The following is a 27,990-nucleotide window of genomic DNA, read 5'->3' as shown; positions in this document are numbered from 1 at the left end:
CCTCTGGGTGACCAGTGAGGGCACTGGGGGGGGGGCTGACGAGGGTGTGGGCAGCCCCACTTCTGTGCCCTCGGAGGGAGTGGAGTTACCTCCTCTTCTTACAGGGCGATAGGCCGTATCCAACCCAAAACGCAAACCTCTGTATAAGCCTGAAATTCCACTTCCAGGAATTTGCCTCCAACCTTCCTGCCCACATGTGCAAGGTGCTGGCCCTTCGTTGCTTCGTCTGACCACGAGAAACAACTCACTTTTGTGTGACAAGAGACTGGGGACACGCATCACCATTCATCTATCAGACCAGCACCGAGCGGCGGCTGTTTGCGGGGCGGCCCCCTTCACTGTCCCGATCAGGCCCCACGATGGCCCTCAGGTCAGCACTGCTGTGACGTGTGCTCCGTGGACTCCCGCAGGCCTGAGGCTCCAAGATCGAGTTCTCAGCCTCTAATAAACACGCAAAGTGTGCTGAGGGAAAAGAGGAAGGAGGGTGAGGTGGCCGCGAGTCCTCTGGGCGTCTCTGGCCCCTGCTGTCCCAGGGTCAGGTCGCACTTGGCCTGGGTCAGGCCAGGGTTTGCAGAAAGGGGTGGGCCTGAAACGGTGGCCGCGCAGGAAGGGTGGGGTGGGGGAGGGGGGCGGGCGCCTGCCTGTGAACTGCAGGAGCTGAGTGCTGTGTGATTAGCTCCGTCTGGGAGGAGACCCAGGGCCTTGTACTGAAGCCACATTTCCAAGGTCTGTGGTCCAGTGCCCCAGCTTGCGCAGCTGGTGCGGGCAGGGGCTCATCGAAACTTCGGGTGATGAAACATCACCGCCGATTTGCAAACTGCTGCGTGAATGAGACCTGCGTTTTGTTAGCTCTCGGTCTGCCCGGCTGGGGCCCCTCTGCTCCACCCTCCTGTACGGGACTCCAAGCAAAGGCCTTTGGAGACTAGTTCATACCCATGACCAGGCGCCGTGCTGCCCGCCGCGCCCCCCCCCCCCCCGGCTGCTGCCTCGCCTGGGGGCAGGGGCCTCTGCTCTGGGTCCCCCACACAGGAGGCCCCCACGCAGGAGTCAGCGGCTCCGTGCACCGGGGCGTGGCCACAGTGGGCGGTGCCTGTGCAGCCCGGTGGCACTGTCCAGGGAGCATTCCCTGTGGGCAGTGCTGAGCTGCAGCCTCCACGTCTCTGTGCTGGGCAGGTGGGGACGGCGTGCCTTTGAAGGACCGCAGGCAGAGCGGCGTTTACATCTTGGGTTGGTATTCAGTTAATGCGCTGCTGCCGCGTGTGAGCAGAGCTGGGCCCATTATGTTTTGGCCCGGGTCCCGCGGCATCGCCACCATCGATCCGGATTGCCAGCCGCCCAGCCCCGTCGCTGAGGCCGGTGGTGCAACAGGGGCGGCGGCTCATGGGCGATTGAGGCTCTGCTCTCACGCTCTGTGACTCAGCACATCCTTCTCCGCCAGGCTCTGAGCGGGGGTGGGTCAGGGTGTGCTTTCAGTGCTAAGTGGACTATTAATAACAGGGAACCTAACGCCAAGCTTGCCGGTGGGAGGCGGGGGCTGGCACCGCAGCCTCGGCGTCCCTGCGTTGACCTGACTTACTCTCCACGGTGGCTGCTGATCTTACGCCACGTCCCAGGCAAAGGGAAGAGGGGGCTGTCAGCCCCTCTCCCCAAATCGGAGGACCCTCTACTGACACCGAAGGAGCTCAAGCACGCTCCCCACCGGCCTCCGTGCGGGCCCACTCAGCGCGGCAGGTCTCCCTTGTTGAAATGTCTAGACCAGTGATGGGCAACCTTTTGAGCTTGGTGTGTCAAACTTCGCCAAAAAACTGAGCATAACTCGGGTAGTGTGTCACTTTGAGGAAAAAACATTATTTCGCAAATGTTTCATCCTCAGGAGCAGCAAATGTTTCAACCAAGGCATGCGGCCGCCTCAGCGGCCACATGTCATCAAAAATGGCTACGCGTGTCAGTGCTGACACGCGTGTCATAGGTTCGCCATCACTGGTCTAAAGGGACTTGCCTTGCGGGAGGCGGTGTGGCCTCCGGAGTGGCTGCGGCCCAGGCGTCTGCCCAGAGGGCATCCTTGTCTGACACACGATTCCCAAATCAGGGCGTGACGGGGTCCGGTGTGAGTTAAAAGGCGGTTTCAGGGACAGGTTCCGACCGTGGGTTCTGCGTTTCTGGGGCTCACTGAATGGCGTGAGCGGAGGGACTAAGCGATCAAGTAGTGCACGTGTGAGACCATGTAGTCTGTCCACAACATCTCCCGCATCCAAAGAAAGTGGAGAGATGGCGGCTGCTGTGGCCAGTGTCCCTGTGGCGTCCGTGTCGCACGGGGAGGGCTGTGCTGACCGGGGCTTTCCACGGCAGTCGGTGCTGCGAAGTGGGAATTTCGGGAATGTCCTCAGTGTTCGTCAGAATTGTTGGGTTGTTACTTCTAGAACCTTTGGGAAGTCCAGGCATCTGAGGGACAAATGCCTGACCCGCGTGACCGCCGCCCGAGATTATTCACGCGTCAGGTTTGCGAGGGGGAAGCTAGAGAACCGAGCACCGGGCTCAGCCGTGCAGCCTTCAGAGCGCTGCTCCCCGCACAGCTCTCCGCCGGCGGACCCTTCCTGCCCTGGACGGACCGCGCCAGCGAGCCGCCAGCGCCGTGCGGAGGGGCCGGCCCGGAGCCGCGGAAGGCCCGGAGGCGCTGACTTCTCGTAAAGACGTTCAAGTGAAACTTGCTGGTCCTTTCTTGGCGAGTCAGCTTGTTCCCGGCTCTAACGGAACAGTGTGCCTGTCCGTTTCTGTCCTCAAAGGGCTTCGTGCAGGCGCTGTGCCCTCTCTCGGCACCTGGTGGGGCTCCTCATCCGAAAGTGAGGCGAGTGGGCGACCCTGCGTCCCAGGGTCAGTCAGAGTCAGACGGAAGCCATCCCAGGCTGCATAGGGGTCTGTGGTCGCTGTGGTGAACGATCCGCTCAGAGGCTGTGAGGTCGGCGAGGGGAGCAAGGTGGGCTCAGGGCACCAGGCACCTTCATTTCACATGATTTGTGTCCTGCACCTGGGGCTCCCCTCCTGTCTGCCCACCGAGGAGCTGGTGCCACCCGAGGGCTGGGCACGGTGCAGAGAGGCCCTGGGAGCCCTGCAGAGGCAAACCCTCGCCCACGGCAGGCGCCCGCGCCCACTGGCCCTCTGAGCTTCCAAGGTGGCGACGTTTCAGGCTGCTGCTTGTGTAACCTTTTAAAAAATATATATTTTTATTGACTTCAGAGAGAAAGGGAGAGGGAGGGAGAGATAGAAACATCCATGATGAGAGAGAATCACTGGTCGGCTGCCTCCTGCACGCCCCACACTGGGCATCGAGTCTGCAACCTGGGCCTGTGCCCCGACCGGAATCAAACCCGGCTCATAGGTTGGCACTTACCCCTGAGCCCGTTGGCGGGCACAGCCTCTGATGCCGACAGCGGGGAGCTGTGCCAGGTCCTGGGCGCCGCTGCGAGCAGGTCCTCAGAAGCAGCTGCCCCTGCCGGTTTGGTGCCTTCATTCCAGAGGGGCACACAGGGCCGGCGCTCCGTGCAAGTGGCAGGTCCCGGCGCCGGCGCCTGGCGGGCGGGGTCGCCGTGCAGGCTGTCTTCCTAATCTGGATGCTTCTGGGGCAAAAGAGGTCAGGCCTGAGGGGGCCGACCGGTGCCTCGCAGGTGGGTGGGAGGCGCCCTGGAGGGAGGGCGTCCCCTCGGCACAGAGCCCCTTGGCCGCCACAAGGAGGCCGGGTGCCGGCGGGAGGAGCAGGCGGCCGGCCGCTCAGGGCGCTCCTGTGCTTTGTTTACTTGGCTCTGAGGCCGCAGCTGTGGCAGAGCCGGCGTTTTCCTGACCAGGAGGACAGCCTCCCAGGAGCAAAGCCCAGCAGGCAGGCACCTGCCGGAAGCCACCCAGGACCCGGACGCACGCCATATGCCTGGGTTCGGGTGTCCCCCGGGCGAGCTGGCCACCCCCGCAGCCTCCCTGGCCGTTCTCGTGGGGACGCTGTGTCCGTCCCAGGGCTGGACAACTCCCAGGAGGTCTGGTGTGCCAGGGCCTGGCTCCATTCCGAGGCCGCCTGCCGAGTGGGGCCTCGCCCGGCGTGGCCGGGGCTGGAGCGGAGCCTGGGCGGCAGGGGCGGCCGAGGGCTTGGGCCTCACCGGATGCAAGACCGGCTTCATCCCCTCGCAGACGTGAGATAGGGAACCGGGGCCGCGTCCACGGCGGAGCCCGCATTCGGAGCACAGCCGGCACGCTCTGAGCAGGTGCGCCTGGGCCTGCGGGGGTCCCGCTCCCGCACCTTGTCTGTCCGAGCGCGGGGCTGCGGGCTGCACAGGCGCCCCTTCCCCCTGCTGGTGGCTCCGGGTGCAGAGGCCACGGCAATGGCTCCCGAGGACTCCCCGAGGGAGACTCGTGTCCCGCTCAGTGTGAGGGAGGCCGGGGTCCCTGCTGAGCGACTGCTCTCCCCCAGCCCAGGTCTGGGTCCCCTGGGATTGAACTTCCCTGGTCTAGTTAAGGGGTGTTGGTTTAATTAAGGGGTGTGCTCCACTATTAGAAGCAGCCAATAGTAGGGGTGCTGTGTCCTCCTCCCCTGCCCCGCCCCCACGTGAGTGAAGCAGCAGATGGAGTTTGTTCTGTGTGGAGAGGAGACAGGAGGGTCTTTCTGAGTTGCCATGGAGACCACACAGCTCTCGCCCACCTGCTGCCTCTCCAGGCGTTTCCAGGGGCCGTGGGTCTCAGGGCATTTCCGGGCGATGCCTCCACGTGTAATTGGCGGCGGCTCCGTCAGTGCCAGGGGGTTGGGTGGGGTTTGGAGTCTGGGTCACCTGGTGCCAGAGGGGCCTTATGGGGCCCTGGGGTCCAGGGGCCGGAGTGGGGAGCGGCCACGTCTAGGGGCACCGACAGCCTCCGGGCCGGGACCGTGAGCCGGCAGCCTTTAACGCCCCGTGGCTGTGCTGGCCTCGGACCCCGTGGGCTCCACGTGGGTTTGGCACCCGGCAGCACTGGGGGCTCGTCTGCGGGGCCGGGCGGGGAGTGGCTGCCTGGCGCCCGGCCTCGGATTCGGCCCGATGCCGTCGGGTAACTGACACGGGCTCTGCTTTGCGCCTCTGGCCCCTTCTCCTGGAGCCTGCAGGCCCGTTGGCCTGCGCCCCGCCGCCCTGGCGTTATCTACGGAGGGACCGGGTCCTCAGAGGAACCTCGGGGGACAAGGGACAGGCGGTCCGTGTGGCGTCTCTGCCTCCAAGTGCGTGCGGCTCTCCGGGGCTCTCCCGGGGCCAGGCTGTCCGGCTGCTCTCGGCCTTGCCCTCCCGGCGGCTCAGGCACAGGCTCCACTCACGCAGCCGAGGGTTGGCACCGTGCCCCCCTTCTCTGGGCACAGGGTCTGGCTGACTACCTGCATGGCTTCCCCGGACGGAGCCCTGGCCAGTGTCAGGGACCCACTGGATGACCATGGAGGTGACCGGGGTCCCCTGGAGAAGTTAGTGAGACGAAATCAATAGCGAGAAGAGGTGAACTCCCTGCAGGGAACTGAGTGCCACGGGGCAGACCCTGGGTGTGGTGAGGGGTGAGGAGGCCCTGGGGGGTGGGCAGCAGGCACCACGCAGCGCCCCAGCCTCCAGGGCGGCCCAGCACGTGCCGCCACTCTCACTCGATTCCCGCGTGGCCTCCTCTAAGGACGTGGCCTGCCTCCTGCCCAGCCAGTCACACCCCTCGCCCGAGCCACACCCACCGGGGCCGTCTGTCCAGCGTAGCAGACACCTAGGAGCCTTCGAGCCCTTCGCAAGCCTCGCCCCCTGGCTGCTGCGCTGGGCCCTGGGCTGGCCTCGGGGTGGGGTCGCGCTGGGCTGCTGTCCGGGCACCCTGGCCAGTCTCCCCCTCTGGCGGGCCCTTGGCTCGGGGGACGGAGGCTGCCACCGGGTCTCAGACAGCGACGCCCTCCGCGGGCACTTACCTGCTGCTGGCGGCGATTTGCTAAAAGGTCGCCCCTTCCTGGGGCCGTGGGAGCCGCCAGCTGCTGGAAGATTCTCTCTCTGCCTCATTGAGGCCCACCCTCATCCCTGTCGCGAGGAGGGGTGACAGGAGGCGATGCTGCTGCTTGCTCTCCCCAGAGGACGCAGCCGCGGCCCAGACCCTTCACTTCTTGGCACTGCTCCTTTGACGTCTGAAAGTCCCTTTAGAACCGAGGCAGGAAAAACACACACACAACACGAGGCGGGAGTCTCCAGCGCACTGCTGTGCGTCGTGGAGGCCGCGGGCACTGCTGTGCGTCGCGGAGGCCGCGGGCACTGCTGTGCGTCGCGGAGGCCGCGGGCACTGCTGTCCGTCGCGGAGGCCGCGGGCACTGCTGCCCGTCGCGGAGGCCGCGGGCACTGCTGTGCGTCACGGAGGCCGCGGGCACTGCTGTCCGTCGCGGAGGCCGCGGGCACTGCTGCGCGTCGCGGAGGCCGCGGGCACTGCTGTGCGTCGCGGAGGCCGCGGGCACTGCTGTGCGTCGCGGAGGCCGCGGGCACTGCTGTCCGTCGCGGAGGCCGCGGGCACTGCTGTCCGTCGCGGAGGCCGCGGGCACTGCTGTCCGTCGCGGAGGCCGCGGGCACTGCTGTCCGTCGCGGAGGCCGCGGGCACTGCTGTGCGTCACGGAGGCCGCGGGCACTGCTGTGCGTCACGGAGGCCGCGGGCACTGCTGTGCGTCGCGGAGGCCGCGGGCACTGCTGTCCGTCGCGGAGGCCGCGGGCACTGCTGTGCGTCACGGAGGCCGCGGGCGGTGGTGAGGGGCTCCCGGGCAGGAGGGAGGACCTGGCCTCCTAGGACTGAATGGCCGACACGCCCCCTTTTCAGTCTAGTTGCTGAGTCCCAGTTTCCTCAGATTTAAAACGGGGAACACAGTGCTTCCCACCGGCGGGGAGAGTGAGCACAGGGCGTGGTCGGTCGTGCCGCACACGGGGCGCTGCGTGTGTCCCGAGCCGGAATCCGCAGTGGCTGCGCCCCCACCGTGGGCCGCGGAGTGCAGCCCCGGCTCCCACCTCTGGGAGAACCCTCTTGGCGAGACCCGTGGTGCGACCACGCCTCCCAGAGCAGGAGGCTCCGCTGGGGCTGGATGGCTCATCCCATTCGCTGCTGGCTGACCTCCGTGTCACTCCCCCGTCAGAGGGTTAAACGTGGGAGTCCACTCTTCCAACTGCAGGAAATGTTTGTTATTGCGTGGAGAGGAAGTGGGGGGGGGAGAAACATTGATTTGTCCCACTCATTGTTAACGGGAGGGGGGTGATAAATTAAACATTTAAGGATAAACTTAAAAGGGGGGTGGGTCCGCCAAGCGAAGCTGAGTGGACAGTGATAACGGCTCCGGCTCCAGCGATGGAGGAGGCCGGGTTCGGGGGACAGCTTCACGGAGCCTTGGGCCCCGACAGCTCGGCCGTGGCCGTGCGAGCCTCCTGCCGGGGGCATGTGCCTCTGGGCGGCCGGAGGGAGGGGAGCTGAGGGGCCTGCACAGCCCACCCTTTAGTGCCGGCCTCTGAGCCCTGCTCCTGCCTTCTCCCACCCGAGAAAACACGCTGGGCTCTGGGCTCCACTCGCTGCTCCCAGGCCTCCAGGCGGAGGGCAGAGCGGTGGGGGAAGGAGCGTGGAGTCTGGTGAGTGGGGCTGTGGTGTGGGGACCGTGCCCGCGGGGACCGTGCCCGCGGGGGACAGTGTCCGTGGGGGACAGTGTCCGTGGGGACAGTGTCCGTGGGGGAGAGTGTCCGCGGGGGAGAGTGCCCGTGGGGGACAGTGCCTGTGGGGGACAGTGTCCGCGGGGGACAGTGCCCGTGGGGGAGAGTGTCCACGGGGGAGAGTGCCCGTGGGGGACAGTGCCTGTGGGGGACAGTGTCCGCGGGGGACAGTGTCCGTGGGGACAGTGTCCGTGGGGGAGAGTGTCCGCGGGGGAGAGTGCCCGTGGGGGACAGTGCCTGTGGGGGACAGTGTCCGCGGGGGAGAGTGCCCGTGGGGGACAGTGCCTGTGGGGGACAGTGTCCGCGGGGGAGAGTGCCCGTGGGGGACAGTGCCTGTGGGGGACAGTGTCCGCGGGGGAGTGTCCGTGGGGACAGTGCCCGTGGAGGACAGTGCCTGTGGGGGACAGTGTCCGCGGGGGACAGTGCCCGTGGGGGAGAGTGTCCGCGGGGGAGAGTGCCCGTGGGGGACAGTGCCTGTGGGGGACAGTGTCCGTGGGGGACAGTGCCTGTGGGGGACAGTGTCCGCGGGGGAGAGTGCCCGTGGGGGACAGTGCCTGTGGGGGACAGTGTCCGCGGGGGAGAGTGCCCGTGGGGGACAGTGCCTGTGGGGGACAGTGTCCGCGGGGGAGTGTCCGTGGGGACAGTGCCCGTGGAGGACAGTGCCTGTGGGGGACAGTGTCCGCGGGGGACAGTGCCCGTGGGGGAGAGTGTCCGCGGGGGAGAGTGCCCGTGGGGGACAGTGCCCGTGGGGGACAGTGCCCGCGGGGGACAGTGCCCGTGGGGGAGAGTGTCCGTGGGGGACAGTGTCCGTGGGGGACAGTGTCCGTGGGGGAGAGTGTCCGTGGGGGAGAGTGTCCGTGGGGGACAGTGTCCGTGGGGGACAGTGTCCGTGGGGACCGTGTCAGTGGGGGAGAGTGCCCGTGGGGACAGTGTCTGTGGGGGAGAGTGTCCGTGGGGGAGAGTGTCCGTGGGGGAGAGTGCCCGTGGGGACAGTGTCCGTGGGGGAGAGTGTCCGTGGGGGACAGTGTCCGTGGGGGACAGTGTCCGTGGAGGAGAGTGCCCGTGGGGGACAGTGTCCGTGGGGGACAGTGTCCGCGGGGGACAGTGCCCGTGGGGGAGAGTGTCCGTGGGGGACAGTGTCCGTGCGGGACAGTGTCCGTGGGGGAGAGTGTCCGTGGGGGAGAGTGTCCGTGGGGACAGTGTCCGTGGGGGACAGTGTCCGTGGGGACCGTGTCAGTGGGGGAGAGTGCCCGTGGGGACAGTGTCCGTGGGGGAGAGTGTCCGTGGGGACAGTGTCCGTGGGGACAGTGTCCGTGGGGGAGAGTGTCCGTGAGGACAGTGTCCGTGGGGACAGTGTCCGTGGGGGAGCGTGTTCGTGGAGGAGAGTGCCCGTGGGGGACAGTGCCTGTGGGGGACAGTGTCCGCGGGGGACAGTGCCCGTGGGGGAGAGTGTCCGTGGGGGACAGTGTCCGTGGGGGACAGTGTCCGTGGGGGAGAGTGTCCATGGGGGAGAGTGTCCGTGGGGGAGAGTGTCCGCGGGGGAGAGTGCCCGTGGAGGACAGTGCCCGTGGGGGACAGTGTCCGCGGGGGACAGTGCCCGTGGGGGAGAGTGTCCGTGGGGGACAGTGTCTGTGCGGGACAGTGTCCGTGGGGGAGAGTGTCCGTGGGGGAGAGTGTCCGTGGGGGACAGTGTCCGTGGGGGAGAGTGCCCGTGGGGGACAGTGCCTGTGGGGGACAGTGTCCGTGGGGGACAGTGTCCGTGGGGACAGTGCCCGCGGGGGACAGTGTCCGTGGGGGACAGTGTCCGCGGGGGACAGTGCCTGTGGGTAGGGGCTGTGTGCCTGGCAGAGATCAGCAGCCGGAAGTCCCCCCTGACTGTGCCCTTGGCCAAGGCCTGGGAGGCTCCAGGAGGAGGGGAGACTGGTGTTCGGGCTGAGGATCAGGTGAAGGACCCGGGACCCCGCCCTGGAGGAGTGCCAGTCGCTTTTCTCTGCCGACCCCTCCCAAGTCACCGGAGCTGGCACGGAGCCGCCGCCGCCCTGCGCAGCTGGTAAACACCGCGGCTCACACCACACCTGCCTGTCCCCAAGGCAGAGACTGTGATTCCAGATGTTCTGCCATCTTGGCAGGAGTTAAACATTTCTTCATTTTTATTTTTTAGGTAATGCAGTCACCCATTCCTGTCTTTTTGTCACGTACCGGGTGTTTTTAGTTACCATAGAACAGTGGTCGGCACACTCATTAGTCAGCAGAGCCAAATATCAACAGCACAACGATTGAAATTTCTTTTGAGGGCCAACTTTTTTAAACTTAAACTTCTTCTAACGCCACTTCTTCAAAATAGACTCGCCCAGGCCGTGGTATTTTGTGGAAGAGCCACACTCAAGGGGCCAAAGAGCCGCATGTGGCTCGCGACCATAGACCATAGAAGAACACACAGCCCCCGAGCCCGAGCCACATGCGGCACGCAGGCCTGTCAGAGGGTTCTGTGAGACCAAACCAGCAGTGGAGGCCGGCCGGTGTCTCCACCCCTTCCCTGTGGCCTCGGGCGTGAGGGGCTGCGTGGAGAGCGGAGCGGAGGCCTGGCCTTCCCTGCTGGCTGTTAGCCGCTGGCTGGCAACCAACAGAGTGGTTAGCAACACAGCAGCACTGCAGACAGCACACCTGTAAAGATTTTCATCCGGAACTAGAGGCCCGATGCACGGAATTCATACAAGAGTGGGCCTTCCTTCTCCCGACTGCCGGCACCAGCTTCCCTCTGGCTCCCAGGACTCGGGGTTCCCTTGCAGCCCCGGCTTCGTCTGGAAGGTTGTCCGGAGGACGTCCAGTCTAATTAGCATATTATGCTTTTATTATTATAGATTATTATAGATACTTGACACACGGAGGGTAAATGAATATTAGAAGAGGAAAGAAAGATTTGCAGGATTCGGACAGATTGTGATGGGTGGGCTGAGCGTCAGCTGGGAAGGCAGGAGGGCTGAGCGCTGTTCGCCGTCAGCCAGGGCGGGCCGTGGGCAGACCCTGCCTTTGCCGGTGGGTTTGTCCCCCCTCGTCCCCCAAGCAGCCCTGCAGAGCCTGGGGTCGCCTGCCCCCTGCTGTGTGAACTGCTCTTTGATGTCCCAGAGAAGAGTGAGAAATCAATACTGAATGTGAAAATAAGGGCGCTGGTTTCTTGGAACAGATGAAAGATCTAGAAAACAGGTCCAGTTTTATTTTTTAAAGAACGTGACTGAAGCTACAGACACACCTTGTCCCGGTCTTGCTTAGGGATCGGCACCTGGGAGTTTAGGTCTGAGCCGGCCGTCGTGAGGGCTGTGATAAAGCGCAGCTGTGGTCTCGGGCACCCGCCAGGTTCGCACCAGCGGTTGTGGTTGCCCTCAGTGTGCGATGCCCTGGCCATGCTGGGCGTGGCTGCTGCTCTGCTTCCCGGCCCGGCACACCCTCCTGCGCCCTGCAGCCCTTTCTGGTTCTCGGCCGTGGAACCCCGAGCGAGTACTTTGATCTTCTCCCATCCACCTGGCTGCCCTTAGGAGGATCCACTGAAGCTCACGACTCGGTAGGCAGCCTCTGCACAGCGCTGGTGGACGCAGCCAGAGGTGGAGCGAGCGTCTCCTCCTGGGGATCGAGGCAGCTTTTCGGCCCCGATGCTGTTCCCTGTGCGTGCCCACCTCGCCGGGGGCCGTGCCCGGCCTGTGCCCAGGACAGAAGGCGCCCAGAGGAGGGCGCCCAGCCTTGGGTGGCAGGCCAGACCCAGGGCCACCTGCTGTGGCAGCCGGAGTTCTCAGAAGGGTGACAACACCAGCCGCTGCTCCGAGCGAGGACTCGCCACGGCAGAGCCCGGAGGCCAGGAGCGCCCTGACGCTCATGGTGACATGCGTGCTGCGTCCCCGGCCGGGCAGAGGCACTGACTCCCACGGAGCCTGGAGCGCAGGCTCCCACAGCCTCCTCTTGGCTGTGTGGCCACGGGGTCAGGATCAGACCTGGATTCGAATCCCACCCCATGACCGGCTGTGCAGCCTCAGGCGGATCACTTAACCTCTCTGAGCCTCCGTGTCCTCATCTGTAAAATGGGGTCTCTGTCTCGTAGGCTGTTGTGAGGATGAAATAAGGTCATTTATGGAAAGCCCCTTCGTGGTCGGAACCCAGCGACTGCGGGTCATGGGACATGTCCCCGGATGTCAGTGGCCTTCACTGAAGGGTGTCGGGGAAGGGCGGGCCCAGGACACTCACTGTTCCCAGGAGGAAGGAGCGCCGTGCGGATTTAAGGGTGGGTGGGGCGTCAGTGGCAGGCGGGTGTGTCCCCTCTGCTGGGAGGGGGCCCGGGAGATGCCACTGCCCCAGGTCCGGGGCTCAGGGTCACCTCCCCTGGTGGGGCTGGTGACGCCCTGTGTCCCTGAGCGTGCGGAGCCAGCCTCCCGAGGGGCGGGGTGGGGTGGGTGGGGGCGGGGGGACCCTCCTGGGAAATCCAGCCCTGGCTCCGCTCCGCGAAGGAAGGAGGACGCCCGGCCAGGCGCCCCCAGGGCCCCTCCGCCAGCCGCACTGAGCAGGGTCCTCCCCGCCCCCGGCCCCGCCCGCCTCCTGGCGCAGGCGCAGAGGGCCTCCCGTGGGTGCCCGCGGGCCCGTGAGGACGGCGAGGCGGCCGATCAGGCAGTGCCAGGCCAGTGGGCAGGGGACGCCGCGGCCTGGCCGTGAGGATTCCCAGACCACGGGACACCGTGCCGCGGGGCCACGGCCACGGCCACGGCCACACCTGGGCCCCGGCCCAACCGCGCCGATCAGCCTGGACCCTCCCCAGCGGGCGGCCCCTGGTACAGAGAGACAGCGATGGGCTCAGCCCGGACGGACGGACGGACAGACGGCGACGGCGATGGCTTACCCGGAACCGGAGCTGCAGACGCCCCAGCCTGGTCACCCTCTCCCTCCCAGGGCCGGAGCCAGGGGACGAGCTCCCCAGGACTCGCCCCGGGCCGGCCATCCCGACACTGGGGGACAGGCCGGCCGGCAGGGGAGACCGGGCGGGCGGGCGGCTCTGCTTTCCGGGAGCAGCCCACGGGCGCTGACAGCTGCCCCAGCCGCCTGGCCCGCTTTGGGGGAGCCCGTGTTGATGAAATGTGCCGACCAGCATTACTGTGACTTGTCGCTTATCTGCAGCGTGAATAAAATAAGTAGTAAATCCACACCCTAGTGCATTTGAATATAAATGTAAGATTCTCAGGCTCATTTGAATTCATGGTCATATTTTCAGAGGAGCTTCGGAGAAAGGGTTCAGGGTAAATGTTCCAGTTCCTTCTTGGTCATCGTCTGGATCTGGGGAGCAGCGCTCTCCTGGGAACATTCTGAACCTGCCCTTCAGCTCCCCCAGAACTCGGAGCTCCAGAGGGAGGAGGGTGCTCCGCCCCAGCTGTGTGGCCACGCCCACAAGCAGGCCCCCAGCTCAGGTTGGGGGTGAGCCCTAGGGTCCTGGCTGCCCCCCAGGCCTACAAGTTGGGGGAGGGAGGAATGGGGTTAGGAGGAGGGGAGTTGCTCATCTGTAAATGGGAATAAAGTGCCAAGTTCACTAATGGAATTACAGATGATGTAATTACTCAGGGCCGGGCACCTAGCTGGTGTCCTCCGTTTTGGACCCCGTGGGGGGCACAGCCGTGTGAAAAAGGCTGCGACAGCAGAGGGCGCAGCCCGTGGCCTCACTGCGTGCAAAGTGCGAGATTCGTCTCAGGAGTTCTAGGACCTGCCACGCGTGACAGAGGCCGCTGTAAATCTATCACATCTGTTCGTGGAAACGTGGGTGTGAACTGTGCTCGACGCCTGGAATACTGGAGTCATAAAACGTGGGCCACTGTGCTTGCCCTCGGGGAACTGGCAACGAGACCCTTATCGGGAACAAACACGCACAACTGGGCGACGTGAGACTCCATCAGGGGGCCTCCACAGACGGACGTCAGCCAGCAAGGAGACGAGTCGCTAGGACAGAAACCACGGAAAACCAATGTTTATAATTTTGCTCTCAATTATTTGATAAATCAAAGAAGAGTCTAGAAACAGTTTCAAAATGAGGTGCAGTTCCCTGACCCAGCTGCATGCTCTGTGGGCAGCCAGCGCAGAGGCCAGGACTGCCTGTGCTGAGTCCGACAGCCCTAGTCCCCGCCCTCCCGGAGTGTGCCCAGGGAGCCCCCCCCAGGAGTGTGCCCAGGGAGCCTCCCCCCCCAGGAGTGTGCCCAGGGAGCCTCCCCCAGGAGTGTGCCCAGGGAGCCCCCCCCAGGAGTGTGCCCAGGGAGCCCCCCCCAGGAGTGTGCCCAGGGAGCCTCCCCCAGGAGTGTGCCCAGGGAGCCTCCCCCAGGAGTGTGCCCAGGGAGCCCCCCCCAGGAGTGTGCCCAGGGAGCCCCCCCCAGGAGTGTGCCCAGGGAGCCTCCCCCCCCAGGAGTGTGCCCAGGGAGCCTCCCCCAGGAGTGTGCCCAGGGAGCCCCCCCCAGGAGTGTGCCCAGGGAGCCTCCCCCCCCAGGAGTGTGCCCAGGGAGCCCCCCCCAGGAGTGTGCCCAGGGAGCCTCCCCCCCCAGGAGTGTGCCCAGGAAGCCTCCCCCAGGAGTGTGCCCAGGGAGCCCCCCCAGGAGTGTGCCCAGGGAGCCTCCCCCCCCAGGAGTGTGCCCAGGGAGCCTCCCCCAGGAGTGTGCCCAGGGAGGCCCCCCCAGGAGTGTGCCCAGGGAGCCTCCCCCCCCAGGAGTGTGCCCAGGGAGCCTCCCCCAGGAGTGTGCCCAGGGAGGCCCCCCCAGGAGTGTGCCCAGGGAGCCTCCCCCCCCAGGAGTGTGCCCAGGAAGCCTCCCCCAGGAGTGTGCCCAGGGAGCCTCCCCCCCCAGGAGTGTGCCCAGGGAGCCTCCCCCAGGAGTGTGCCCAGGGAGGCCCCCCCAGGAGTGTGCCCAGGGAGCCCCCCAGGAGTGTGCCCAGGAAGCCTCCCCCAGGAGTGTGCCCAGGGAGCCTCCCCCCCCAGGAGTGTGCCCAGGGAGCCTCCCCCAGGAGTGTGCCCAGGGAGGCCCCCCCAGGAGTGTGCCCAGGGAGGCCCCCCCAGGAGTGTGCCCAGGGAGGCCCCCCCAGGAGTGTGCCCAGGGAGCCTCCCCCCCAGGAGTGTGCCCAGGGAGCCCCCCCCAGGAGTGTGGCCAGGGAGCCTCCTCAGTGTAGTGTGTGGTAAGCTGAGTTTGTTTCCAAAGCTGAAATAAATAAATCATGAGTAAAACTAATATTTTCTCTCACTAGCTCTAAAATGATGGCTTTTCTGCATTTTCAAAAGCAGTTCTACTAGAGTTTGAAAAAACTAATAAAGTTCGTGAGCTCAAGGTGGGGCGAGCAGACATTACAGGGAAGGAACACTCGTTTATCAGGGAGCTCAGTGGGAGCTACGCTGGGCGTGCTGCCAGGTAAACTGCAGAGCGGGTGATGCGGCCTCATGTCCGGTGTCTGCACAGGAAATGGAGCTGGTGAGGAGCCCGGGCAGCAGGTGGCTTTGCTGGTGGGACGTGGCCTGGGCTCTCTGCCCACCCTCCACTGGCTCAGGCAGAGGCTGGTCCCTGCATCCTGTGATGGGGTCACCAGGGCGTGGGGAGAAGGGAGGATCCGGGAGGACCATGTGGGCTTTGGGGAGGAGGGAGAATCAGGGCTTCCTTCCTGGGCTGCCTCCTGCGGTGATGTCTCCAGCTGGCTCTGTCCTCGTCCCCTGGGTCTGGCGTTATGACTCTGAGTCTTGGATGCTAGCAGCCCCTTGCTGCCACCTGGAGCTCCTCACAGAGCCAGGTTCCTCACCCTCCACACACGTCCTGTCCATCCCTCTTCCTGACTGCAGACAGCTGCCCACTAGCGGATCCTGCCCCAAGTGTGGAGAGAGGAAGCAAGCTCTCAGGAGGAGGAGGAGGAGGAGGGAGCTCTCAGGAGGAGGAGGAGGAGGAGGAAGGAAGCTCTCAGGAGGAGGAGGAGGAGGGAGCTCTCAGGAGGAGGAGGAGGAGGAGGGAGCTCTCAGAAGGAGGAGGAGGAGGAGGGAGCTCTCAGGAGGAGGAGGGAGGGGGCTCTCAGGGGGAGGAGGGAGGGGCTCTCAGGAGGAGGAGGAGGAGGGAGGGAGCTCTCAGGAGGAGGAGGAGGAGGGAGGGAGCTCTCAGGAGGAGGAGGAGGGAGGGAGCTCTCAGGAGGAGGAGGAGGAGGGAGGGAGCTCTCAGGAGGAGGAGGAGGGAGGGAGCTCTCAGGAGGAGGAGGGAGGGAGGGAGCTCTCAGGAGGAGGAGGAGGAGGGAGCTCTCAGGAGGAGGAGGAGGGAGGGAGCTCTCAGGAGGAGGAGGAGGAGGGAGCTCTCAGGAGGAGGAGGAGGAGGGAGGGAGCTCTCAGGAGGAGGAGGAGGAGGAGGGAGCTCTCAGGGGGAGGAGGAGGAGGAGGGAGCTCTCAGGAGGAGGAGGAGGAGGGAGGGAGCTCTCAGGAGGAGGAGGAGGAGGAGGGAGCTCTCAGGGGGAGGAGGAGGGAGGGAGCTCTCAGGAGGAGGAGGAGGAGGAGAGAGGGAGGGAGCTCTCAGGAGGAGGAGGAGGAGGGAGCTCTCAGGAGGAGGAGGAGGGAGGGAGCTCTCAGGAGGAGGAGGAGGAGGGAGCTCTCAGGGGGAGGAGGGAGGGAGCTCTCAGGAGGAGGAGGAGGGAGGGAGCTCTCAGGAGGAGGAGGGAGGGAGCTCTCAGGAGGAGGAGGAGGAGGGAGCTCTCAGGAGGAGGAGGAGGAGGGAGGGAGCTCTCAGGAGGAGGAGGAGGAGAGAGCTCTCAGGGGGAGGAGGAGGAGGAGGGAGCTCTCAGGAGAAGGAGGAGGAGGGAGGGAGCTCTCAGGAGGAGGAGGAGGAGGGAGGGAGCTCTCAGGAGGAGGAGGGAGGGAGCTCTCAGGAGGAGGAGGAGGAGGAGAGAGGGAGGGAGCTCTCAGGAGGAGGAGGAGGAGGGAGCTCTCAGGAGGAGGAGGAGGGAGGGAGCTCTCAGGAGGAGGAGGAGGAGGGAGCTCTCAGGGGGAGGAGGGAGGGAGCTCTCAGGAGGAGGAGGAGGGAGGGAGCTCTCAGGAGGAGGAGGGAGGGAGCTCTCAGGAGGAGGAGGAGGAGGGAGCTCTCAGGAGGAGGAGGAGGGAGGGAGCTCTCAGGAGGAGGAGGGAGGGAGGGAGCTCTCAGGGGAGGAGGGAGGGAGCTCTCAGGAGGAGGAGGAGGAGGAGGGAGCTCTCAGGGGGAGGAGGAGGGAGGGAGCTCTCAGGAGGAGGAGGGAGGGAGCTCTCAGGAGGAGGAGGAGGAGGGAGCTCTCAGGAGGAGGAGGAGGGAGGGAGCTCTCAGGAGGAGGAGGAGGAGGAGGGAGCTCTCAGGGGGAGGAGGGAGGGAGCTCTCAGGAGGAGGAGGAGGAGGGAGGGAGCTCTCAGGAGGAGGAGGGGGAGGGAGCTCTCAGGAGGAGGAGGAGGAGGGAGGGAGCTCTCAGGAGGAGGAGGGGGAGGGAGCTCTCAGGAGGAGGAGGAGGAGGGAGGGAGCTCTCAGGAGGAGGACAAGGAGGGAGCTCTCAGGAGGAGGACGAGGAGGGAGCTCTCAGGAGGAGGAGGAGGAGTGAGGGAGCTCTCAGGAGGAGGAGGAGGAGGGAGGGAGCTCTCAGGAGGAGGAGGAGGAGGGAGCTCTCAGGAGGAGGAGGAGGAGGGAGGGAGTTCTCAGGAGGAGGAGGAGGAGGAGGGAGCTCTCAGGAGGAGGAGGAGGAGGGAGCTCTTAGGAGGAGGAGGGAGGGGGCTCTCAGGGGGAGGAGGGAGGGGGCTCTCAGGAGGAGGAGGAGGAGGGAGGGAGCTCTCAGGAGGAGGAGGAGGAGGGAGGGAGCTCTCAGGAGGAGGAGGAGGGAGGGAGCTCTCAGGAGGAGGAGGAGGGAGGGAGCTCTCAGGAGGAGGAGGAGGGAGGGAGCTCTCAGGAGGAGGAGGAGGAGGGAGCTCTCAGGAGGAGGAGGAGGAGGGAGCTCTCAGGAGGAGGAGGAGGGAGGGAGCTCTCAGGAGGAGGAGGAGGAGGAGGGGGCTCTTAGGGGGAGGAGGGAGGGGGCTCTCAGGAGGAGTAGGAGGAGGGAGGGAGCTCTCAGGAGGAGGAGGAGGAGGGAGGGAGCTCTCAGGGGGAGGAGGAGGGAGGGAGCTCTCAGGGGGAGGAGGGAGGGAGCTCTCAGGGGGAGGAGGAGGGAGGGAGCTCGCAGGGGGAGGAGGGAGGGAGCTCTTAGCCTGGCTGGGAGGTGGCCGTGGCCAGCAGCTCTGGTTAAACAAATGCAGGCGTGGTGGGCTTCCGGCTTCCCGGGAGGCACCAGTGTTTTGTGTGCTTGCGGGGCTGCTGGGCTTGGGGAGTCATTGAGACACGGGCCTGGTTCTCCCAGGTGACAGGCACAGAACCTAGCTGTGAGCGTGTGTCCAGCACCCTGCCTCCTCCGGCTGTTCCAGGCCCTTGCACGGCTCTAGGCTACTCCTGGGCGGAGAGGGGGCCTGGGGTGCGGCTGGCTCTGGAGGGAGCCCTGGGGCGTCTCCTGGAGGCCCAGTCCTCTCTGAGGTCAGACAACTTGGTCCCGCCTCTCCTACCCCTGATGGGGAGGCCGGGCGGGTGAGTGACTTTCTTAAGGTCACTGCTTTTGGGGGAACAGGGGAGCTAGTCTCCCCAACTGTCCACCGTGCAGCTTCCCTTTCGGTTGTTTGTCCTTTTCTTCGTCGCCCTCATCGAGGGCTGTGGTCACCAGTGGGACTGGCGGGAGGGCGGGTGCAGCTGAGGTCCTGGTTGGCGCAAGGGTGACATAGGTGAGACGTGTTGAAGGGAGACTGAGAAAGGAAACGCAATTCCCATGAGATCACATTGTTTTGGGAAAATGGAGTCTTCGCTTCGAGTTGTGGGGAGACCCATGGGGTCTTGTGAGTGGCGTCTTGCTGGAGAAGAGGCGTCTTCAGCTGGAGAAGCAGGAACAAAGGCAGGGTGGCTCTGACGCTGCTGCCCATGTTCCGGGAAGCTCGGCTTGGTGGCTCTCGGTCCTCCTGGACGGGGCGAGCGTAGCTCAGGGCCTGGGCGGCCGCCCCTGCGCCGGCCTCCCCAGGGTGGATGCACGCTGTCCTTTCTGCATTTAGGGTGCACTGTGAGAGCAGCATGGGTTACCGCACATTCCAAGTGGAGCTGCCTTAGGACCCAGCCATCCCACTTCCGGGAATTTATCCGAAGAACCTGAAACACTGATTTGAGAGAACATATGCACCCTGTGTTCAACACAGCGTTATTTACAACGGCCAAGGTCCGGAAGCAGCCCACGTGCCCATCAGCAGACGAGTGGATAAAAAGGCTGTGGGACATCTACACCATGGAATACTACGCAGCTGTAAAAAAGAAGATCTCTTACCCTTTGGGACAGCATGGAGGGACCTGGGGAGTATGGTGCTAAGTGAAGTAAGCCAGTCAGAGAAAGACAAGTGTCACATGCATGATCTCACTCATATGTGGAATCTAATGAATAAACAGAACTAATAACCAAAACAGAGACAGACTCCGGGGTAGAGAGCAGACTGGCAGCTCTGCTGGGGGCTGTTGGGAGGTTGGAGGGGTTGAGCAGAAAAGAAGAGAAGAGAAAGAATCATGGACCCTGACAGCTGGGGTGGAGGGAGGGTGGGGGTGTATAGGAGCGGCTCTAGGATTAAGCCTCGGGCTGACCTGTGGCAGGGCCACAAACAAGTCCCAGCCTGGAGGGCAGAGCTCTCCCAGCACAATTAAGCCTGACCTGGTAGCCCTCCCTAACTCCTTCCTAAGTAGCTAATGGGCTGTGGGAGGTCCAGCAAGTGCTGCCAAAACAAGAACCTTTGTATACATGTTAATCCACCCTTGTTTTAATCAGACTGTATAAAATAAACGCACTGTATCGGCTCTGGGTCACTGTCTCTCCATCAGAGGGCAGCTGTCCCACCCGGCCCCAGCTTCTTCCTTCTATCTCTGTGTCTGTCTCTTTCTTTTATTTCTCAATCCCCAGCCGCCCCTACACAGGAACCGGACCGCTCTCTAGCCGCGCTGGAGCGGGAAAGAGAGAAATATTTACAGAGGTGGGAGAGAGCGGGGGGTGAATGGTGACGGGGAGAGGACTAGGGCAGGAGTTGCCAACCTTTCTGGACCTCAGGGACCACCGGTTGGCGACCGCTGGACTAGAGCACAGGACGGATGTCTGCCTCCTCTGACGGATGGCCCTGCACAGTGGTCCCTGGTGGACCTGCACCTGTCGGTCTGGCTGTCTCTCCTCTGCACACGTGTTCCCTCTGCCTCCTCTTTCTGTGCTTGGAACAAGGCAGGCGTGTCTGCGTCAGGCGTGCACGCCATGGGTGGGCATGGAAGGGCCTGTGCGTGACGGTGCCCCTCGAGCCCCGTGGGCCTGGCCCGGGCAGCTCCGCCAAGGAGGTGTCTGTGGAGATGGTGTGCCTCATGCCCCCAGCTGTCACCTGGTGGGTCCCGGGCAGACGTCTGGAGGGATGGGATGTGTGCGTGGGCCTCGCACCCACGGGGGCCCAGCCGCTCTGGCTTCCAGATGACCTGCGGATGCGGGGAGCGGCGGCCAGCTCGCACAGCTGCGCCCAAGGCCTGACCCCTGTTTTCTGTCCCTCCAGGGTGCTCGCTGGGAGACGGCCTCTGCAGACGGTGGGAGACCTGCGTCCACGGTGAGTGGGCGGCGTGGGCGGGCCTTCCATCCACAAGCCCAGGCCGCTCGGAGGGCCCGCGCGTGAGGGTCGGGGCAGGTGCACTTCGCTTGACGCCCAAAGAGCCGTGGAGCGAGGCCTCTGTGCACGTGGCTGAGGGAGGAAGCAGAGGGTTGGTCGGAATGGAGCGCGCCCCTCATGTGCTCGTGTGTGTCTGTGTCCGAGTGTTTAAGGCGATTCTCAATGATGGGTGGTGCCTCCGGAGCCTGACAGTGACCGGCCGGAACTGCTCGCCGGCACGCCCTGGCCCGCCTCGGTCCCCTGACCCGCCCGCCACTCGTTTGCTCGGCCAGCGGGGAGGCTCCACTTCCTCTTGTAGGAGGAGAAGAGAATGTGGGTACTCTGTGCTGTCAGGGACGGCGCAAAGGTGGGGCCTGAAATACCGGGCGGGAGTCCCCGCAGCTGGCTCCTGCCCTGTGAGTCCAGGAGGTGAGCCAGGACTCGCCTCTCAGAGGAGGAAAGCCGAGTTCCTGGGCCACAGGAGCCATGGGAACTTGATGGCCGCCCTTCACCTGCTAAGGGGAGGGGCCAGGACACACACAAAGTGCCCAGGCCAGGCAGCGTTCCCTGAAGTCAAACGGGTTTGTCCCTGGGACCGGCCCTGGGAGGCCCCGGGCTCGGGTTCTCTTCCCGCTCCTCCCGCCTGCTCTGTCCTTAGTTTATGGTGCGTGTCTTGGGGATGGTGGACGTTGTCACTGCCGGATCTTGCTCATGCCCCTGGGTCCCATCCTGGTTCTTGGGGAAAACCTGGGGCCATGGGTACAGCCGATTCTCAGAGGCCCCTGATGCCGCCACCTTCGCGGAGGGGTTCAGGATCTGAAGGAGGGGCCGAAACACGAATGAAAATGCTGGACAAGAAATATGAATTTAGAAGGCATGCAGGGCCAGGTGGAGCCTCTTTCTTGAGGAGACTCCCCGACTTCTGGCCTGGTCCGCCTTTTATTCACTTGAATACACATTTTCCCTTTATCAATGCATACAGGAAGATCAAAGGTAAAGTCTGGTAAACAATGTAAAGATGATCAGGTCAGGAAATCACCTCGATCCTTGCAATCACAGCGGATCGGCTGAATAGCCTTCCACTGTTTCTTAACCGCTGTTTGCAGTTTATTTCTCAGCATGCACAGAGCCGGTGCTGGCTGAGTAGCTGACGGGAGGGACAACAGTGCTGCCTGGGTCCGTGTTGCCACTGTGAAGCGTGCAGCCTGCCAGTGGGCGGGAAGAGCGGGGTGGCGGCCACGGCATGGAGTCCAGAATGTTCTGTGATCAGACACTGGGTTCCTTTCTCTCTGTGCTCTGTTCTTTTCTTGGGATGTAGGTAGAAATATATGTTTATTAACTTCATATGTGCTTTTAAAAGCCCCACAGACCTTATCAACAAATGAAATGAAAATGGTTGCATGGGGTGGGGTCCAGTGTCTGTGGGGATTGGCTCTGGGCCCTGTGGAATCCAAATCCCAGGAGGCTCAAGGCCCTGATATAAAATGGGGCAACACACAGCCGGCTCTGCACCCACGACTCCCAGCATTCCCACCTGCAGGCGGAAAACACTGTTTCCCACACTGGCGGGTGTGCTCAGTGGTTAGAGCACCAGCCCATGCACTGAAGTGTTTCAGGTTCGATTTCTAGTCAAAGGCATGCACCTGGGTTGTAGGTTTGATCTCCGGCCCAATCAACGTGTCTCTCACATCAATGCTTCTCTCTCTCTCTCATCCCCTCCCCTCCATTCTCTCTAAAAATAAATGGAAAAAAATACCCTGGGGTGAGGATTAAAAAAAAAGAAAATACTGTTTCCGATCATCTGGGCAGCCAGGGTACAGAGGGGCGACTTCGTACCAAGAAAGGAAATCTGAGACTACGCGCCCTCAGCGCAAACCGTGCAGCGGGCCTCACTGCAGGGCACCGGCTTGGCGTGTCCTTGGCCCCTGTTACTGCATCTTGGGCTCTGTGGTCGGATCACGTGTCGCACTTCCCGGGGAGTGTGCATCACGGGCACGCAGGGCAGTGGCCCAGACTCAGCCATTCGCAGGGTGTGCCCTCCCTCTGCGCGGCTCTGGGCCCTGAATGTCCGTGGAGACAGGCTGGTCCTGCCTGCCTCTGGGCTGGCACTGCCGACGCGTTAAAAGGCTGAGGACTGCCTTTGCGTGTCCTGGGGCCTGGGACACGGAGCCCTGTGCCACGCGGGCGTCGTGGATACGACCGGAGTTGTGGCTCCCTGGCTTTGTAGCTGGTGGTGCTGGAGGGACTGTGAGTGTCGCTGTGAATAAACAGCGAGAGGAGCACAGCCCCGTGAGCACTCAGCTGGTCAGAGCCCGGTCGTCCGGTGGGCAGGTGCGCACTTCTGCTCGGGTGCCTCCGGGTCGAGCCTCCTCCCCGTCACGGTGCGCGGGCCCACAGCCGGGCTCAGCGACAGGGAGGCAGTAGCTCTGTACGGGCAGCACGCCAGGCCTGCTGTGGTGGCGGGACAGACCCTCCATGCAGGCTCCCCGCTGGCGGCGCACCTGGGCGCTCCTGCCGCGCTGAGGACCTGGCAGGGCTTTGCCTGACCTGTTTCAGGGAACAGAAATGCTCTCCAGCAGGTGGCGGGCCGGGCGGGCCAGTTGCCCGTCTCCTGTGTCTAGTGCCCATCACTGGCTCCACCTGGCCATCTGATTGGCCCAGGCTGGTCTTTGGACTTAACCCCTGAGCCACGCGCCTCCTACCGGCCCCGTCAGGTTGGGTCAGGGGCCGCGGGCTCCGCCACCACAGGTGGAGCGCGTCGACACTGTTTGGGTTCTTCACTCGTTAAAAGAGTCACAAACTGAACAACTAGACCCAAACTTTAACATTTTTTGGTCTCTTCATTGTGGATTGTTTTCAGTTTCTTAATTTGAAAGCTTGATGTCATTGATTGATCTGGTGTGTGTGTGTGTGTGTGTGTGTGTGTGTGCACATGTGTGCACGCATGTGGCGATGAACTCTGTCATACAAACCTATTGTTTGGGAGTCAGGAAAGTGGGGGCTGGTCTGGGCTCTGCCACCGGATGTTTCCTTGACTTCTGCTCCAGTCACTTCTCCATGGAAGGTGCCAGATTTCCCGCCTATAAGTGAGGAGTGTGGCCACATGCGTGGTTGCCGACCATGGCTGCCCATTGGAAAGACTGGTATCTGTGCCAGGTGCTGCCTGACTGCGTCGAATCAGAGTCTCAGGGCAGGGGTGTGAGCCAGGCCCCAGCCTCCTTCCGCTTCCTTCCTTCCTTCCTTCTCTTCCAAAGCCCCTCGCAGTGGCTCTGCTGTGTGATCCCGGCTGAGAGCCGCGGGCAGCTGACCGCTCACAGCTTCCCACCCAGACAGGCCATGCATCTCCATCAAACACCAGCTGTGCTTGTGCAGCGAACAACGGTGTGTGTGCGGGGATTCAGCCTCATTGTTTCTATGGTTTGTTAGCAAGAACATCATTAGCATAAATGATATTTCTCTGTGGAGTTGCAAATGACTAATTTGCCATTTAAGAAATTGCAGATTGCCATGCAAAACGGTCTCAGGTAAACAACCCCAGCCTAATCGAGTGGCAGAATTCTGTGTTTTGTTATTAAAGATATTAGCCCAAGACACAGGAAGACTATAAAAATGCTACCAATTATTGCTGATTTGCTCTTTTACAATTTATGGGAGATTCATATGCTTTATTTCATTTGAGCCACACAATTCTGGTTGCATTCTAGACTGGCTCCTTGTAAGACTTATTTCGTCGGGAGGAAAGGATGGGGTGGCAGAACCAAGGCAGACAGTAGAGACAGGTGCTGGCGCGGTGCCGGGATTGAAGTCAGAGACTTTGAACTGAAAGGTGGTGATCGATATATTCAGAACGATGGCTGGGACATGGAGAACTTCAGAGAAGTATAGTCTATAGGAAAGAACCATGTGGGGATTCCAGTTCTGAAAAGCACATGAACTGAATTTGGGAATGCAGCCGGTGGGTTAGCAGCAGATCAGACCGTGGGAGTGGGATTAGAGTGTGAAGGAGGCCAGAGGCCAGCTGCAGAGAGAAAAGCATGATGGGAGGTGTACGGAGAGGGAGGGACGCGTGGGCCTGGTTTGGAGATGGCACACTGTGATTGGAGTCCACATGGGAGGAGAGGGGTGGGCAGGAGCAATGTTGAAGAGTTTCCAAAATGTATGAACGACATCAAGCAAAACTCAGGAAGCACCATGGATCCCAAGAAGAAATGCATTCACCTGGGACTTGGGAACAGGATGGTGAAATGGTTGAAAATACAAATTTAAGAAGCCTCAAGGGGTCAGAGCAAAGACGGCACTGAGCCTGCAGGCAAGACCGCACAGGAGCAGCCCTGCTGTGCACGAGCCCCTCCCAGCCCTGACTGGGACCTGCCATCTGCTGCACCGTGGCAGTGGGATGAGGGTGGAGCAATTGGAATTAATACCGAGGTGCTGGCCCCGAAACTGAGACCATCCCTGCTCCTCTGACACTGTCATGCAGACAGGAGCCAGCCCACGGGCCCACAGGTGGAGGAGAGCCACGGGGGCCGGCCTGCTCACAGGCAGCAAGAAAGAGCACCCAGCTGTGGTTTTAAACCCATGGCTTTTGGGCATGGTTCCTTGTGCAGTTGACAGACAACTTCAACAGGATTGGAGGCAGCTAGAAGATCATGGAATTTAAACTTTAAAGAACTGAAAGACAATCACTGTCAACCTATCATTCTATACCCAGAGGAAGTATCTTTCCAACAGGAAATGGAAATAACGACATTTTCAGGCCATCAAAGATAGAAAGAATTTATCGCAGCTGCCCCAACTAAGCCAACACTGCAAGGAGCTGCTGGGGAAGAACGCTGTGACCGCAGCCGAGAGGCTGGAGGAGAGGACGAGGAGGCACACAGCTCCCCGTGCAGACACGAGGGCAGCTGGGCAGCTGGGAAGATGGTTTCTGGTAGCCGGGTCAATATTGTAAAAACATCAGTTCCCTCTGAATTAATCTTTATGTCTAAACAGTCACAAAGAAACATTAATTATTGTTTTGAAATTAAGCAAACTAGCTTTAAAGTGCATGCTGAGAAATAGCCACGAGGCTGAGTAGGAGAGTATGAACCGGAGACACGTGCAGGTGGACTGGCCACTCGGGCTGCAGTGTTTTATGAGATGGAATGTTAAACCTGAGCGCTGTGATCGCAAAACAGATTGAAGGAAAAGAATGGAATGGAATGTCTAGAAATAGGCCCAAATGCATATGGGATTTTAGTATATGATAATGATGATATTTTAAATCAGTGGGGAAAATACATTATTCAGTAATGATTTGGGGACAACTGACCAGACATTGAGAAAATATATAGCTAGATCCTCCCAAGCTCCTTACCCCCCATAAAATCCAGGGGGCTTTTATGGGATTTTATAAGTACTAGAAAACTTGGGGACAGCATTCTAATAATTTTGAGAGGAAATTAATGTTTTTAAGCAAGACAAGAAAACCCAATATCTAAAAAAATTTAAAGTGCATACTTTTAACTCACCATGTCCACTTGTATGAAATTATATGATGAATATGCTTAAGCATATTTGTAAAGAATCAAGTGTAAAATGATTCTTTGAAACATTGGAATAGACAAAAACATGAACATTCTAAATATTCTTTAAATTATGGTTCTTCTTCAAGATGGAACTGTACATGTGCTGATAGAGAAAGATCTCAAACCATTTTGGATGAAAATTTGAAGATAAAAAAAAAAGAAAAAATTTGAAGATGAAGAACAGCTGAGATCCATATTAGAAAAACATGAAATTAGATCTAATTTCTTTCAGAAGAAGCAACTATACGTTTGAAAGGCAAAACTGTAGCCCTCGCCAGGTGGCTCAGTTGTCATCCCAGTGGTTGTGGGTTCAATCTCTGATCAGAGCACATATAAGAATCAACCAAACCTATCTAATAAAAGAATAATATGCAAATTAACCATCACTCCGTGACAAAATGGTGGTGCCTGTAGCCACAAGATGGCGGCGCCTAGTCCTCTCAGCCCCCAGTCGAGTCCCCCAGTCCCAGGGAGGGCTGCCGCTGAGAGCCAGCAGTGTAATCGGCTTGGCAGAATGCTGCCCAGAGGCCATCCTGACCCTTTATAAAAAACAAAAAAAAATTCACTCCCCACGGAGTGATTCCACACACACACACCTGCAGACTCGGGTCTTAGCCTGGGAGGTGCCCGCACCCTCCAGGAAATTAAAACATTAATTTCCTCTCAAAATTATTAGAATGCTCTCCCCAAGTTTTCTAGTACTTATAAAATCCCATAAAAGCCACCCCCACGGAGCGATCCCCTCCCAGCGGCAGCCTGGGGTCTCAGCCTGGAGGCGCCCGTACCCCCCACGGAGCGATCCCCTCCCAGCGGCAGCCTGGGGTCTCAGCCTGGAGGCGCCCGTACCCCCCACGGAGCGATCCCCTCCCAGCGGCAGCCTGGGGTCTCAGACTCGGAAGCGCCTATGCCCCCATGGAGTGATCCCCCCCCCACACCTATAGCCTCAGGGTCTCAGCCTCGGAAGCGCCTGCCACCCGGGCGAGTGATCCTGCCCCACTGGCAGCCTAGGGGAGTCCGCCTTGGAACTTCCCTTGCCCCCAGCCCAGTGATTGGAGAGGGGGAGGTATCTGGGCGACGCTGCCCAGCAAACCTCTCCCATTGGGTACAAACTTCTGACCAGGTTAGGGAGGTAAATGGGTTTTGTTTAAAATCTTTACAAACCACAAAGGGAATGTCTGAGGTAGGGTTTCACATCGGAAGTAACTTGCAACTAGTTTCTGAAGGCAAACGGGGACATTGCAGTTACATTACTGTAGAGTCCCCCGAGGTCCAGAGGTTGGCTCTGCAGCGGTGGTGGTGGATGCTCCCCACCCTGGTTCCTCAGCACCTCGGGCAGGGCTTGAGCCCACCCAGGAAGGCCTTTCCCCTACAGTTTTCACGAAGGCAGGGAGGTTTTGTAGACATGAATACGAAGTGCCCATGCGCAAGTCCTGAAGATGCCGGGGCTGGAAGAAATGACAAACAAACTGGGAAAAGAGCAAAACCAGAAACACCACCGATCCCAACATAGATCATCTTTTTCTTCAGATGATGGTGTGTTTCCCTCTTCTTCGTCTTCTGGAAACAAGACAGATTCAAGTACTGAGGATTCTACCATCGGAAAAGTTAAGAGAAAGAGAGGACAGAAAAGGAATAAAAGGAGAAAAGAAAGGACAAAAGATGAAACATCAAGAAAAAGAAAGAAAGAAAAAAGGAAGAAACAACCACAAGATATCACCTTTCCTAGGTCTCATGAAATTCCCATTTAAGGAGTTTATTTTATGACACTTTTAGTTTGGGTTTACATTTTTACTGGTTTGTCAAGATCACGGCAGGTACACTGTCCAATATGTTTTTTAAAAAATATATTTTATTAATTTTTTACAGAGAGGAAGGGAAAGAGATAGAGAGCTAGAAACATCTATGAGAGAGAAACATTGATCAGCTGCCTCCTGCACACTCCCCACTGGGTATGTGCCCCCAACCAAGGTACATGCCCTTGACTGGAATTGAACCTGGGACCCTTGATTCTGCAGGCCGACACTCC

At 61.3% G+C, this 27,990-nt stretch overlaps 1 protein-coding gene across 1 annotated transcript in view; it reads left to right on the top strand.

Moving 5' to 3' along the window:
* Positions 1–27,990, top strand: part of PTPRN2 (protein tyrosine phosphatase receptor type N2) — a gene marked incomplete at both ends in the record, with an annotated part of 459,743 nt that overhangs the window by 9,311 nt on the left and 422,442 nt on the right. The window contains one exon of the mRNA XM_079785821.1: positions 20,308–20,358. Within this exon, the coding sequence (XP_079641947.1) occupies positions 20,308–20,358 (51 nt within the window). The remainder of the gene's footprint in view (positions 1–20,307; positions 20,359–27,990) is intronic.

This window comes from Cnephaeus nilssonii (assembly GCF_951640355.1).
Source record: "Cnephaeus nilssonii genome assembly, chromosome: 12".
In the NCBI taxonomy this organism is placed as follows: Eukaryota; Metazoa; Chordata; class Mammalia; order Chiroptera; family Vespertilionidae; genus Cnephaeus; species Cnephaeus nilssonii.
Note: the sequence above shows the minus strand (reverse complement) of the source record. Positions and strands in the feature narration are given on the sequence as shown.